Genomic DNA, 16,196 nt, shown 5'->3' with positions numbered 1-16,196 from the left:
AGTTTTAGATTCACAGCAAGATTGATCAGAAGGTACAGAGTTTTCCCAAGTACTCCCTGACTCCAATAGACTTTATTTTTAAAACTACTTTAAATTTATTGAAAAATTGAGAAGACAGTACAGAGAGTTCCTATATAGCCAACACCCAGTATCCATTATTATTAACATCTTACATTAGTACATTTGTTACAATTAATAAACTGATATTGATACACTATTATACCATGATGTATTCAGATTTTCTTAGATTTTATGTAATGTCTTTCTCTGTTCCAGGATCTCCTCTAGGATATCACATTACATGTAATGTCTTGTCTCCTTAAATTGGCTGTGACAGAGTCTTAGACTTTCGTTTTTGATGACTTAAATAATTCTAAGGAGTATCAGTCAGATATTTTGTAGAATGTTTCTCAATTTGGATTTGAAAAACTATGATATTTTCATGGTCAAACTGGGATATAGGTTTTGTAAGGAAGACCACAGAGGTGAAGTGCACTTGCAATACATCATATCAATGGTACATACTATCAGCTGATGTTAACTGTGATCATGTGGCTGCTGTAGGCTTTGTCAGTCTCTCCATGTTACTTTTTCCCCCTTTCCATGCTGTACTCTTTGGAAGGAAATCAGAGCGTGCATCCCATACTTGAGGAGTGGGAGTTATATTCTACCTCTTTGAGGGAGGAATTTTAACCCATTGAATGAATTAAAAACTCATTAGTCCTAACTGATATAAATAAATAATGAATAATTCAGCAAATGGGATAGAAGGAGCACCTCATCCTTACAGTAAAGTTACAATTATTACATGTAGAAAGGAAGAAAGAAATATAACAGCACTATCAGAAAACACCACAGTAATAAGTGTTGTAGAAAAGATCCACTAATGGATGTTAAAATTAGTGGGCAAACATTTAAGGAGGAGAAACATGACTTGCATAATATCAAAGTATTTTCCTAAAGATATTTGTCAACTATATATCAAAGGGAAATACAATAGCTTTATAGTAGAAAAACCTTAAAGACCCTAAAGACATCAACTTAACCAAGTGATCAAGGTAAACATCACCAGCATTAAGACATACTGGCATAATTAACCTCTTGATTTGACAAACTGAGAAGGAATTTTTGGAATTAGTATACTTTTTAAAAATAATCTTTGGGATTTTCTACATGTCATGTCATCTGAAAAGACAATTTTATGTATTTATTCCAAATCTATATACCTTTTATTTCGTTTTCTCCTATTACTCCAATAGCTAGGACAAGCAGTACAATGTTCAATAGAAGTGATGAGAGAAGACATCCTTGCCTTGTTCCTGATCTTAGGGGGAAAGCATTCAGTTTTTTACCTTTAAGTATGATATTACCTGTAGGTTTTCTTTAGATAGTCTTTATCAAGTTGAGGAAGTGCCTGGTTTGCTGAGGGGTTTTATTCTGTTTTGTTTTGTTTTCTTTTTCTTTTTAATGAGTGAGTGTTAAGATTTTGTCAAATGCCTTTTCTGCATCAATTTAAATAATCATAGGATTTTTCTTATTCAGCCTATGGATATGGTAGAATACCTTGAATGATCTGCAAATGTTGAACCAACCTTGCATATCTGTGACAAATCCCACTTGGTTGTGGCGTATAATTACTTTTGTACATTTTGAAATACAATTTTGATAATTTTTTAGTATTTTTGCATCTGCATTCACTAGAGTTATTGGTCTGTGGCTTTCTTTTCTTTCAATATAATTATCTGGATTTGATATTAGAGTAATACTGGCTTCATAGAATGAGTAAAGTACTCTTCTCTGTTTTATATTTTGAAAGAGGCTGTAGAAAATAAGTATCATTTCTTCTTTAAATATTTGGTAGAGTTCGCCAGTGAAACCTCTGAGTCTTGTTTTTCTTTTTGGGAAGGAGAAATAAATTTACTTTTTAATTATATAAAATTACTTAATTTTAATTATTGATTTTTCATTCAATTTCTCTAATAGATTCTTATTCAGGTTCCTTCTTTAATAGATATGAGAGTATTCCAGATATAAACCTATTCAGAGTTTTTGTTATTTGTGTCTTTCAAGGAATTGGCCTATTTTATTTGTTATTAATTTGGTGAACATAGAATTTTTCATAATATTCCATTCTTATTCTTGTAATATTCTTAAACTCCGTAGACATGTCTGCTTTTCCATTTCTTATATTAGTAATTTGTGTCTTCTTTCTTTTTTCCTTGGTTAGCCTGGCTAGAAGTTGACAATTTTATTGATCTTTTCTCTATGTTTCTCTGTGTTGCCCTGTTTCTCTTTGTTTTCCTGTTTTCAATTCCATTTCTTCCCTTCTACTTGCTTTATGCTTAATTGCTGTTCCATCTCTAGTCTCATAATTGATAGCTTAGATTATTGGTTAATGATTTTAGAATTTTTTAATATATGAACTTATACTACAAATTTCCCACTAAATATTATTTCTGGTGACATCCCACATAAGTTATATTTTCATTTAGTTCAAAATATTTCCAGAATTCTTTGGAGAACTCTTTGAACCATGCATTATTTAGAAATGAGTTGTTAACAACTATATGGAAGCAAACTGGATAACCTTGAAGAAATGGACAAGTTTCTGGAAACATACAGTCCACCAAGACTGAATCAAGAAGAAATTGACCACTTAAACGAACTGATCACTAGAAATGAAATCAATTTAGCATTAAAAAACTTCCCTACAAACAAAAGTCCAGGACCAGATGGCTTCACTAGGGAATTATACCAAACATACAAAGAACTCATACCAGTCTTTCTCAAATTCTTTCAGAAGATTGAAAAAGAGGGAGTACTCCAAAACTCATTCTATGAAGCCACCATCACCCTGATACCAAAACCAAACAAAGACACTACCAAAAAAGAAAATTACAGACCAACATCACTGATGAACATACACACAAAAATCCACAACAAAATATTAGCAAACAGAATCCAACAACACATAAAATAGATCACACACCATGATCAAGTTGGGTTCATCCCAGGAACGCAAGGATGGTTCAACATATGCAAATCAATCAAAGTAATACACCACATCAACAAGAGAAAGGACAGAAACCACATGATTATCTCAAAATATGTAGAAAAAGCATTTGATAAAATTCAACATCCATTTATGATAAAAACTCACCAAAGTGGCTATAGAGTAAACATATATAAACATAATAAAAGCTTTTTATGACAAACCTACAGTCAGCATAGTACTCAATGGTAAAAAATTGAAAACCTTCCCACTAAAATCTGGGACAAGACTGGTTGTCCACTCTCACCACTTCTATTCAACATAGTCTTGAAGTCCTAGCCCCAGAAATCAAGCAAGAAAAAGAAATAAAAGGAATCCAAATTGGAAAAGAAGAGGTAAAAGTGTCACTATATGCAGATGACGTAATACTATATATAGAAAACCCTAAAAGGTCCACACAAAAATTACTAGAACTAATTAAAGAATTCATCAAGGTAGCAACATAGAAGATTAATGTACAAAAATCAATTGCATTTCTTTACACTAATGATGAATCAACAGGAAAAGAAAATAAAGAAACCATCTCTTTAAAAATAGCACCCAAAGTAATAAAATACCTAGGAATAAATCTAACCAAGGAAGTGAAAGACTTATACATGGAGAACTACAAAATACTGGTTAAGAAAATTAAAGAAGACTTAAAAAATAGAAAGATATCCCATGCTTGTGGATTGGAAGAATCAATATTGTTAAAATGGTCATACAACCTAAGGCAATATACAGATTTAATTCAATCCTTATCAAATTACACAGGACATATTTCACAGAACTAGAACAAATCATAATAAAATTTATATGGAATAAGAAAAGACCCAGAATTGACAAAGCATTACTGCAGAAAAAGGAAGAGGCTGGAGGAATAACCCTCCCAGGCTTCAGACAATATTACACAGCTACAGTTATAAAAACAGCATGGTATTGGTACAAAAACAGACATGTGGTTCAATGGAACAGAACAGAGAGCCCAGACAGGAACCCACAAACTTTTCGTCAATTAATCTTTGACAAAGGAGGCAAGAACATACAATGGAGTAAAGACAGTATCTTCAGCAAATGGTGTTCAGAAAACTGGACAGCAGCATGTAAAGCAATAAAGTTAGAATACTTCCTCACACCATACACAAAAGTAAACTCAAAGTGGCTTAAAGACTTAATCATAAGACAAGACACAATAAAACTCCTAGAAGAAAACATAAGCAAAATATTATCTCACATACACTTCAGCAGTGTTCTCCTAGGGAATTCTACCCAAGCAATAGAAATAAAAGCAAAAATAAACAAATGGGACTTAATTAAACTTACAAGCTTTTGTACAACAAAGGAAACCATAAACAAAACAAAATGACAAACTATGCAATGGGAGAAAATATTTGCAAAAGATGAAACTGACAAGGACTCGATTTCCAGAATATATAAACAGCTCATATGACCTAATAAGAGAAAAGATAAATAACCCAATCCAAAAATGGGCAAAAGATCTAAACAAGCAATTCTCCAATGAATGATCAATAGGCACACGAAAAAATGCTCAATATCATTATTATCAGAGAAATGCATATCAAAGCTACAATGAAGTATCACCTCACACCAGTCAGAATGGCCATCATTCAAAAGTCCACAAATGATAAATGCTGGAGAGGCTGTGAAGAAAAGGGAATCCTCCTACACTATTGCTGCGAATGGAGTTTGGTGCAGCCATTGTTGAAAACAGTATAGAGATTCCTCAAAAGACTAAAAATAGACTTACCATATAACCCAATAATCCCACTTCTGGGCCTATATCCAGAAGGAACCCTAATTCAAAAAGACACCTGCATCCCAATGTTCATAGCAGCACTATGTACAATAGGCAAGATATGGAAACAACTTAAATGTCCCTCAACAGACGACTGGATAAAGAAGTGGTGATGTATTTATACAATGGAATGCCACTCAGCCAAAAAAATGACAACATAGTGCCATTTGCAGCAACATGGTTGTCCCTGGAGAATGTCATTCTAACTGAAGTAAACCAGAAAGAGAAAGAAAGATACCATATGGTAGCACTCATATGTGGAATCTAAAACAAAAAAGACAAATGAACTTATACATAAAACAGAAACAGACTCACAAACTTAGAATACAGACTGTGGGTGCCCGTGGGGAGTGGGGTGGGAAGGGATAAACTGGGAGTTTGAGATTTGCAGATACTGACAGGTACATATAGAATAAATTAAAAAGTTTATACTATATAGCACAGGGAAAAATATTCACTGTGTTGTAGTAGCTCATGGTGAAAAAGAATATTAAAATGCATATAGATATATTCATATATGACTGAAGAATTGTGCTGTACACCAGAAATTGACAACATTGTAAACTGACTATAACTCAATTGAAAAAAAAAAGAAGTGTGTTGTTTCATCTACAAATATTTTGTGGATTTCCAACTCTCTTTTCGTTGTTGATTTCTGGTTTTAATTTCTTTGTGCTTTGAGAATGTACTTTCCATGATTTCTATTGTTTTCAACTTGAAAATGTATGTTGTATGGCTTAGAATGTGATCTATCTTGGTGAGTATTACATGTCAGCTTGAGAAGAATGAGCATTCTGCTGTTGTTGGATGAAGTATTCTACATATATCAGTGAGATCCAGTTGATTAATGGGGCTGTTGAGCTCAACTATATCCGTACCAATTTTCTGCTTGCTTGACTTATCAGTTACTGAAAAAGGTGTGCAAAGTATTGAATTATAATAGTGGCTTTGTATATTTCTCCTTGCAGTTCTATCAGTTTTTGTGTCAAGCATTTTGATGTTCTTTTGTGACGTACGTATATGTTAAGGGTTGTCATGTTTCCTTGGAGAATTGACCCCTTTAGTATTATGTAATTCTCCTCTCCATCCCTATTAACTTTCCTTGTTCTGAAGTCAGCTTTGTCTGAAATTAATATAGCTACTCCACCTTTCCTTTGATTAGTATTAGCATGGTGTATCTTTCTGCATTCCTTACCTTTATTGTTGTTGTTGTCATGGTCATATATTCACAACATAAAATTCTGCATTTTAATCATTTTATAGTGTACGACTCAGTGACATTTAGTAAACTGACAATATTGTGCGACTTTCACAACTGTGGAGTTCCAGAACACTTTCATAATCCCAAAAGGATCCTACTCATTAAGCATTCACCCCACAATCCCCTTTCCTTCTGGCCCCTGGATACAACTAGTCCATTTTCTGACCCTATAGATTTGCCTATTCTGAATATTTTATGTAAATGGAATTATATAACATGTGGCCTTTGTATCTGGTTTCTTTCACTTAGCATTATGTTACTAAGGTTCATCTATGCTGCAGCATGTGTCATTACTTCATTCCTTGTATTGTTAAATAATATTCCACTGTATGAATATATCACATTTTGTCCATTCATCTACTACCAAATATTTGGTTTGCTTCTACCTTATGGTAATTGTGAATAATTCTGCTATGAATATTTGTGTATAGGTTTTTGCTTGAACATCTGTTTTAATTTATTGGGATATATACTATAGAGTAGAATGGCTGAGTCATATGCTGAGTTTAACACTTTGAAGAACCACCAAGTTGTTTTCTATAGCAGCTGCATCATCTTCTCTTTTCACCAGCAATGTATGATGGTTCCAGTGTCTTCACATTCTTGGTAACACTTGCTATTTTCTTTTTTTATTATTATTATTACCACCCTTGTGAATGTGAAGTGGTATTTCATCACTTTTGCATTTGCATTTGTCTCACAACTAATGATATTGAATATTTTTGTCATGTGTTTATTGGCCACTTGTACTTTCTGGGTAAGTGTCAATTCAATTCCTTCACCTTAAAATTGGGTTGCTTGTCTTTTTTGCTTTTGAGTTTTAAGAAATCTTTAAGCTGGATACTACACCTTTATCAAATACAAAGTTTAAAAGTAGTTTCTTCCATCCTGGGAATTTCCTTCTATTTTTCTTAGTTGTGTCTCTTGCTGCACAAAGTTTTTAATTTTGAGGAAGCCCAATTTATCTACTTTTTCTTTTGGTGCTTGTTCATTTTGCATCATATCTAAGATAAAAATGCCAAATCCCTGGTCATGAAAACATACCACAATTCTTCTAAAATTTTTATAGTTTTAGCTTTTATGTTTAGATTTTTGATCCACTTTGAGAGTTTCTTTTTTTGTATATGGTATAAGATCAGGGTCCAACATCATTCTTTTACATGTGGACATCCATTTGTTCCAAAAATATTATTCTTCTAAGAGTTTTATGGGTTTTTCCCTTATATTTAGATATTTGATCTACTTTCATTTTGATCTTTGTATGGTATAAGGTGAGGATCCAACATCATTCTATTAAATCTGTACATCCATTTGCCCTAACACCATTTATTGAGGAGACTATTCCTTTCTCATTAAATGATCTTCCATTGTCAAAAATCAATTGACCATTTCTGGTGAAATTTCTATGTAGGTCTTCTGTCCAATTTTTTTTATATTGAACTGTGTGAGCTGTTTCTATATTTTGCAAAATAAGCCCTTGTCATTCACATAATTTGCAAATATCTTCTCCCAGTGTGTTGGTTGTCTTCCTTTTGTTCATGGTTTCTTTTGCTGTGGAAAAGCTTATACATTTGATTAGGTCTCATTTGTTTATTTTTTCTTTTATTACTTTTGCCTTGGGAGACTGACCTAAGAAAACTGCTGCAGTTTATGTGATAGAATATTTTGACTCTGTTCTCTCCTGGGATTTTATGATGTCATGCCCTACATTTAAGTCTTTTAGCCATTTTGAGTTTATTTTTGTGTATGGTGTGAGGAAATGTTCTAATTTCATGCAGCTGTCCAGCTTTGTCAACTCCACTTGCTAAAGAGACTGATGACCAATGGGCACATGAAAAGATGCTTAGCATCTCTAATCATTAGAGAAATTAAAATCAAAACTACAGTGAGGTATCACCTCAAACCGGTCAGAAAGACCATCATCAAAATGTCTACAAGTAATAAATGCTAGAGAGGGTGTGGAGAAAGGTGAGCTATTATACATTACTATAAAATTATATATCTGGAAACCAATAGCATGGAAATAAAGAAAAACTTGTTATTAAATGACAATGAAAGTGAAAAAAAAAGGGAGCCCTCCTATACTATTGGTAGGAATGTAAATTGGTGCAGCCACTGTGGAGAACAGTATGGAGGTTCCCTAAAAAACTAAAAATAGAGTTTCCATATGATCCAGAAGTCCCACTCTTGGACATATATATGGAAAAGACAAAAACTAATTCAAAAAGATATATGCACCCCAATGTTCATAGCAGTACTATTTACAATAGCCAAGACATGGAAACTTAAATGTCCATCAACAGATGAATGGATAAAGATGTGGTATATACACATGCAGTGCATATGTGTATATATCTATATCTATATCTATATCTGTATCTAGACACACAATGGAATATTACTCAGCTTTTAAAAAGAATGAAATAATTCCATTGGCATCAACATAAATGGCTCTAGAGATTATCATAGTAAGTAATGTAAGTCAGACAGAGAAAGATAAATATTATATATCACTTATATGTGGAATCTAAAAAAAAAGTACACAAGAACTCATTTACAAACAGAAATAGACATAGAAAACAAACTTATGATTACCAAAGAGGAAGAGGGGAGGGAGGGATAAATTAAGAGTATGGAATTAGCAAATACACACTACCATATATAAAATAGATAAGCAACAAGGATCTACTGTATAGCACCGGGAATTATATTCAATATCTTGTGATACTATGATGCAAAATAATAAAAAAATAGATGTATACATGCATATGTATAACTGAATCACTTTGCTGTACACCTGAAACTAACACAATATTGTAAATAAATTATACTTCAATTAAAAAAGAAAAAATTGACTATCAATATATAGATTTATTTCTGAGTTCTCAACTCTATTCCATTGATCTCTATATCCACCCTGTGCCAGTATCACGCTGTTTTGGTTACTGTGGCCTTTATAGTAAGGTTTGAAAACAGGAAGTATAAGTCTTCCCACTTTGTTCCTCCATTTCAAGATTCTTCTGACTACCTAGGATTCCTTGTAATTCCATATAAACGTTAAGGTTAGCTTTTTCATTTCTGCAAAATACATTGTTAAGACTTTGACAGGGATTACGTGGAATGTGTAGGTTGCTTTGGGGGAGTATTGCTATCTTAAAAATATTGCCTTCCAATTTACTTATGTAGGGTTTCTTTAAATTATTTTAGCAATGTGTTATAGTTTTCAGCCTTGCACCTCATTTGTTATTTTATTCTTTATATTATTGTAAGTAGGTTTCTTCCCTTAATTTTCTTTTTCAGATTGTTCATTGCCAGTGTATAGAAACACAATTGATTTTTGCAAGTTTATCTGGCACCCTGAAACTTTTGCTGAATCTGTTTATTAACACTAATACGTTTTTGTGTGTGGATTCTTTAGGATTTCCTGTGTATAGGACCGTATAACCTGTGAACAGAGATAGTTTTATTTCTTCATTCCAACTTTGGATGTCTTTTATTTCTTTTTCTTGACTAACTACTTTGTTTAGGACTTCCAGTACAATAACAGTGGCAAAGGTGGAATTCCTTGTATAGCTCCTGATTTTAGGGGGAGAAGCTTTCTTCTTTCATCATTGAATGTGATGTTAGCTATGTGTTTTTCATAAAAATTTCCTTTACTATGATGAAGAATTTTTTTTGATACACCCAACTTTCTGAGTGGTTATTTTTTATTATGAAAAGGTGTTGGATTTTGCCAAATGCCTTTTCTGTGTCAACTGAGATTATTGTCTGTTTTTTACCCTTCCTTCTATTAATGTCAAGTATAGATTAATTGATTTTCATATTTTGAACCACCCTAACAATTCTGGGATAGATCCCACTTGGCATGATTTATGATCTTTTTAATATTCTGTTGGATTCAATTTGTTAATCTTTTGTTGAGGATTATTTATCTACTGTTGTCTTTTGGTGTTCACAGGGGCTTGATCTCAGGACCCAATGTGGGTACAAAAATCCATAGGTACTGAACTCTCATAATAGACCCTCTGTATCCATGGTTTTGAATTCGTGGATTTAACTAATCATGGATTGTGTAGTACTGTAGTATTTATTGAAAAAATCTGCATATAAGTGGCCTTTTTTCATTCAAACCCATGTAGTTCCAAGGTGAAATATATGTTCATAAGGGATATTGGTGTGTAGTTTAATTTTTTGTGTTGTCTTTGCTTGTCTTTGGTGTCAGGGTAATACTAATAGAATGAGTTACAAAGAATGATGATGCTCTGAAAAGACCAGCAAAATCAATGAGCATTTAGCTACAATGACTAAGAGATAAAGAGGGAAAACATAATTAACTGATACTAGAAAACTAGAAAAGTTGGGACATAACTATGAACTTTACACTTAATCTAGCTAAAGATTTGTCAATATTGTGGATCTTTTCTAAAACGTAACCTCTTTTTTCATTGATTTTTCTCTATTTTTAAAAAAAAACTTCATTTATCTCTGTTCTAATATTTATTATTTTCCCTTTCCTTCAAGGATATTAAATTTTTTTCGATAATATGATTTGCAAATTTTTCTCCCATTCTTTAAGCATTGTACTTTTTTGATTGTGTTATTTGATGCACATTTTTGATGTAGTTCAATTTATTTTCAGGATTTTTGCCTGTACTTTTGGTGTCATATCCAAGAAATTATGTCAAATCCAATGTCATGAAGTTTCTTCCCTTATACTTTCTTTGAAGAATTCTGTAGTATTAGATTTTATGTTTAGATCCTTGATCCATTTTGAATTAATTTTTATATATGGCATGAAGTAAGGACCCAAGTTTTTCCTTTTGCATGTAGAATCCAGTTTTCACAATACCATTTGTAGGAAAGACTGTTATTTTCCCATTGAATAATTTTGGTACCCATGTCAAAAATCATTTTACCATGTATGAGAAGGTTTACTTTTGGACTCTCTATTTAATTCCATTGGTGTATATGTATTCTTTATGCCAGCACTACACTGTTATGTTTACTGTAGATTTGGTAATAAGTTTTGAAATCAGAAAATGTGAGACCTCCAAATTTGTTCTTCTTTCAGAAGATTCTTTTGGATATTTGAGGTCCCTTGAGATTCCATATGAATTTTAGGATGGATTTTTCTATTTATGCAAAAAATTCTATCGGAATTTTGATACGAATTGGATTCAATCTGTAGATTTTTATCCATTCATTTCCTTTTATTGGTTGGTTAATTTTTGGTGGTTCCCATGGGGATTAGTATTAGCATCCTGAATTTATAGAATTCCACTTTGAATTGATAACCAAATTAGTTTAACAACATAAAATCTTATACAGCTCTAGAATCATCTATGTGGTTATTGCCAAAAGTTACATGTTTATATATTTTGTGTTCATTATCATAGAGTTACAATTATTGTTTTTATAAATTCTCTTCTAAATTACATAGGAGAAATAGGAGTTATAAACAAAACACACTCCATAATACTGACTTTATATTTAACTATGTAATTAACTTTATGGATGTTCTTTATTTCTTTGTATGGTCTCAAATTACTGTCTAATGTTATTTCATTTCATCCTGGAAAACTCTCCGTAAGAATTTTTTTTTTTAGTTTTCATATATGTACTGATTATTGTTTCTAAGAACAGATTATATCATCAGCTTTTTAAACTGACATAGTTATCAAAGGAATAAAGCCAACTACAAAATAAGAATCAACAGAATGTGGTAATCCAATCATAAAGGACAGTCAAATGTGCTTATGCATATCAAGAAATCAAAATAATCATTAGTTCATTTGTGTCATTATTATTTTTTAGATTCTTCATATAAATGTTTTCAAGATTTAAAAAGGAACTTGAAAAGGCTACTTTCATCCAACTTGCCTTTTCATCCCCGTGACTTTTTTTTAACATTTTTTATTGATTTATAATCATTTTACAATGTTGTGTCAAATTCCAGTGTTCAGCACAATTTTTCAGCCATTCATGGACATATACACACTCATTATCACATTTTTTTTTCTGTGAGTTATCATAACATTTTGTGTATATTTCCCTGTGCTATACAGTGTAATCTTGTTTATCTATTCTACACTTTTGAAATCCCAGTCTATCCCTTCCCACCCTCCACCCCCCTGGTAACAAGTCTGTATTCTCTGTCCATGAGTCGATTTCTGTTCTGTATTCATGCTTTGTTTTTGTTTGTTTGTTTGTTTTTGTTTTTTAGATTCCACATATGAGCAATCTCATATGGTATTTTTCTTTCTCTTTCTGGCTTACTTCACTTAGAATGACATTCTCCAGGAGCATCCATGTTGCTGCAAATGGCGTTGTTTTCGGTTTTTATGGCTGAGCAGTATTTCATTGTATAAATATACCACTTCTTCTTTATCCAGTCACCTGTTGATGGACATTTAGGCTGTTTCCATGTTTTGGCTATTGTAAATACTGCTGCTATGAACATTTGGGTGCAGGTGTCATCCTGAAGTAGATTTCCTTCTGGATACAAGCCCAAGAGTGAGATTCCTGGGTCATATGGTAAGTCTATTCCTAGTCTCTTGAGGAATCTCTGCACTGTTTTCCATAGTGGCTGCAGCAAACTGCATTCCCACCAGCAGTGCAGGAGGGTTCCCCTTTCTCCACAGCCTCTCCAGCATTTGTCATTTGTGGATTTTTGAATGACGGCCATTCTGAATGGTGTGAGGTGATACCTCATTGTAGTTTTGATTTGCATTTATCTCTCAAAGTAATAAAATATTTGGGAATAAATCTAACCAAGGAGGTGAAAGAATTATACACAGAAAACTATAAACCATTGATGAAGGAAATTAAAGAAGACTTTAAAAAATGGAAAGATATTCCATGCTCCTGGATTGGAAGAATCAATATTGTTAAAATGGTCACACTGCCCAAGGCAATCTACAGATTTAATGCAATCCCTATCCAATTACCCAGGACATATTTCACAGAACTAGAACAAATCATAATAAAATATATACGGAACCATCAAAGACCTAGAATTGCCAAAGCATTACTGAAGAGAAAGAAAGAGGCTGGAGGAATAACTCTCCCAGACTTCAGACAATACTATAGAGCCACAGTCATCAAGACAGCATGGTATTGGTACCAAAACAGACATATGGACCAATGGAACAGAATAGAGAGCCCAGAAATGAACCCACAAACTTTTGGTCAACTCATCTTCAACAAAGGAGGCAAGAGTATGCAATGGAATAAAGACAGTCTCTTCAGCAAATGGTGTTGGGAAAACTGGACAGCAGCATGCAAAACAATGAAGCTAGAACTCTCCCTTACACCATATAGAAAAATCAACTCAAAATGGATTAAAGACTTAAACATAAGACAAGATACAATAAACCTCCTAGAGGAAAACATAGGCAAAACATTATCTGACATACATTTCAAAAATTTTCTCCTAGAAGAAATAAAAGCAAGAATAAACAAATGGTACCTAAGGAAACTTACAAGCTTCTGCACAGCAAAGGAAACCAGAAGTAAAACAAGAAGAAAACCTACGGAATGGGAGAAAATTTTTGCAAGTGAAACCGACAAAGGCTTGTTCTCCAGACTATATAAGCAGCTCATACGACTCAATAAGAAAAAAATAAACAACCCAATCCAAAAATGGGCAGAAGACCTAAACAAGTAATTCTCCAAGGAAGACATACAAATGATCAAAAAGCACATGAAAAAATGCTCAATATCACTAATTATCAGAGAAATGCAAATCAAAACTACAATGAGGTATCACCTCACACCAGTCAGAATGGCCGTCATTCAAAAATCCACAAATGACAAATGCTGGAGAGGCTGTGGAGAAAGGGGAACCCTCCTGCACTGCTGGTGGGAATGCAGTTTGCTGCAGCCACTATGGAAAACAGTGTAGAAATTCCTCAAGAGACTAGGAATAGACTTACCGTATGACCCAGGAATCCCACTCTTGGGCTTGTATCCAGAAGGAAATCTACTTCAGGATGACACCTGCACCCCAGTGTTCATAGCAGCACTATTTACAATAGCCAAAACATGGAAACAGCCTAAATGTCCATCAACAGATGACTGGATAAAGAAGATGTGGTATAATTATATAATGGAATACTACTCAGCCATAAGAACCAACAACATAATGCCATTTGCAGCAACATGGATGCTCCTGGAGAATGTCATTCTAAGTGAAGTAAGCCAGAAAGAGAAAGAAAAATACCATATGAGATTGCTCATATGTTTAATCTAAAAAACAAAAACAGAAACAAACAAACAAACAAAAACAAAGCATAAATACAGGACAGACATAGACTCACAGACAGAGAATACAGACTTGTGGTTACCAGGGGGGTGGAGGGTGGGAAGGGTTAGACTGGGATTTCAAAATTGTAGAATGGATAAACAACATTACACTGTATAGCACAGGGAAATATACACAAAATGTTATGATAACTCACAGAAAAAAAAATGTGACAATGAGTGTGTATATGTCCATGAATGACTGAAAAATTGTGCTGAACACTGGAATTTGACACAACATTGTAAAATGATTATAAATCAATAAAAAATGTTTAAAAAATAAAATAAAATAAATTTCAATTTATGAAAGAATTTCAAAGATAGTACAGTGTTCACATACACACTTCACCTAGCTTCTGCTACTCTTAACCTCATATTACTGTGGTATGATAATCAAAACTAAAGAATTCAAATTGGTCTACTTACTTAACTAGAAGCTATTGGATATCTCCCGTGTTTCTACTAAAATTCTTTGTCTATTTTAGTATCTAATTCAGGATCCTACATATTTATTCATAAGGTATCCTTAGCCTCTTTTACTATCACTTCAAAGAATTAAGTAGCCTAGGATGTCCCCTCACAACTGACATCCAGCTGTCTGGGGAAGGCGTCTTCTAGCTTCTTCAGCTGAAGATACCTGTATTTGTAGCTTCAAGAGTCACAAAAAATCAACCAGAATTTGAGAACTATGATTTGGGATCTAAACATCTGCTCAGTGAGGGACAGAACTCAGAGGAGAAGTGCAAAGTCTGTGAACATTGGGAATTTGCCTGTTTAGTTTTATAAAAGTGCTAAACTGTTTTCCTGCGTGGCTTTAGCATTTTACATTCCCAAATGTATGAATCATCCAGTTTATCCTCATCCTTGCTAGCATTGGTGTCACAACTGTTTTATGTTAGCTACTCTGATAAGCATATAGTGATATTTCATTGTGGTTTTAATTTGAATTTCCCTTAACGACTAATGATGTTGAATATCTTTGCATGTTCTTATTTGCCATCTGTATATCTTCTTCAGTAAAATGGCTGTTATTGTCTTCTTTTGTATTTTATAATTTTAATGTTAGGAGCTTTTTTCTGTTGCATTTTGAGAGTTCATTATATATTCAATATTTTCCCTTTTTTTTGAATATGTAGTTTGCAAATTTTTATTTCTCTTTGTAATATGTCTTTTCATCCTCTGCACATAGGATTTCACAGAGCAAAAGTATTTCATTTTTGATATGGTTCAATTACTTTATCTAGATTATACTGTATACTGTTAGACATGTATGACATTTCTATATTGTTGAAATTTAAGTGAGCTTATTTTAAATAGCATATAGTTAGATCATGTTTTTAAATCTACTCTACCAATCTCTCTCTTTACTTGATGTATTTAGCTGATGTCCATTTAAGGTAATCATCGCTAAGTTAGGCTTAATTCTGCCAGTTTACCCTATGTTTTCTGTTTTCTTTTCCTCTTTTCTTACTCCTCTGTGGGTTACTTCAACAAATTTTTTAAGATTCAATATTGATTTATTTATAATAATTTTGAGTGTTTTGGTTTGTATTCTTTTCTTGCTGGTTGTTCTAGATATTAAAATATGTCTAACTTATCAGTCTGCTTGTGTTGAGGTGTTATCACTTTGAGTGAAATGTGAAACTTTACTTCCTTTATACTTTATTAATTTTTATATTTTTAGTTTATTTTTTAATTTTTTGGTGAAGTATTGTTGATTTGCAATATTGTATTCTTTTTAGGTACACAAAAAGTGATTCAATGTTTTTGCAGTTATACTCCATTAT

At 32.8% G+C, this 16,196-nt stretch overlaps 1 protein-coding gene across 1 annotated transcript; it reads right to left on the bottom strand.

The window, feature by feature from the left end:
* Positions 1-14,922: 14,922 nt before the first annotated feature.
* LOC102541518 (selenoprotein W) lies at positions 14,923-15,117 on the bottom strand. The gene is given in 1 exon segment (XM_015248678.1): positions 14,923-15,117. A coding segment is annotated over 1 exon segment (195 nt).
* Between the last annotated feature and the right edge of the window lie 1,079 nt (positions 15,118-16,196).

The sequence above is a fragment of the Vicugna pacos genome, chromosome X (genome assembly GCF_048564905.1).
Source record: "Vicugna pacos chromosome X, VicPac4, whole genome shotgun sequence".
Lineage (NCBI taxonomy): Eukaryota > Metazoa > Chordata > Mammalia > Artiodactyla > Camelidae > Vicugna > Vicugna pacos.
The sequence above is the reverse complement of the archived record's forward strand: the minus strand, read 5'-3'. Positions and strand labels throughout refer to the sequence as shown.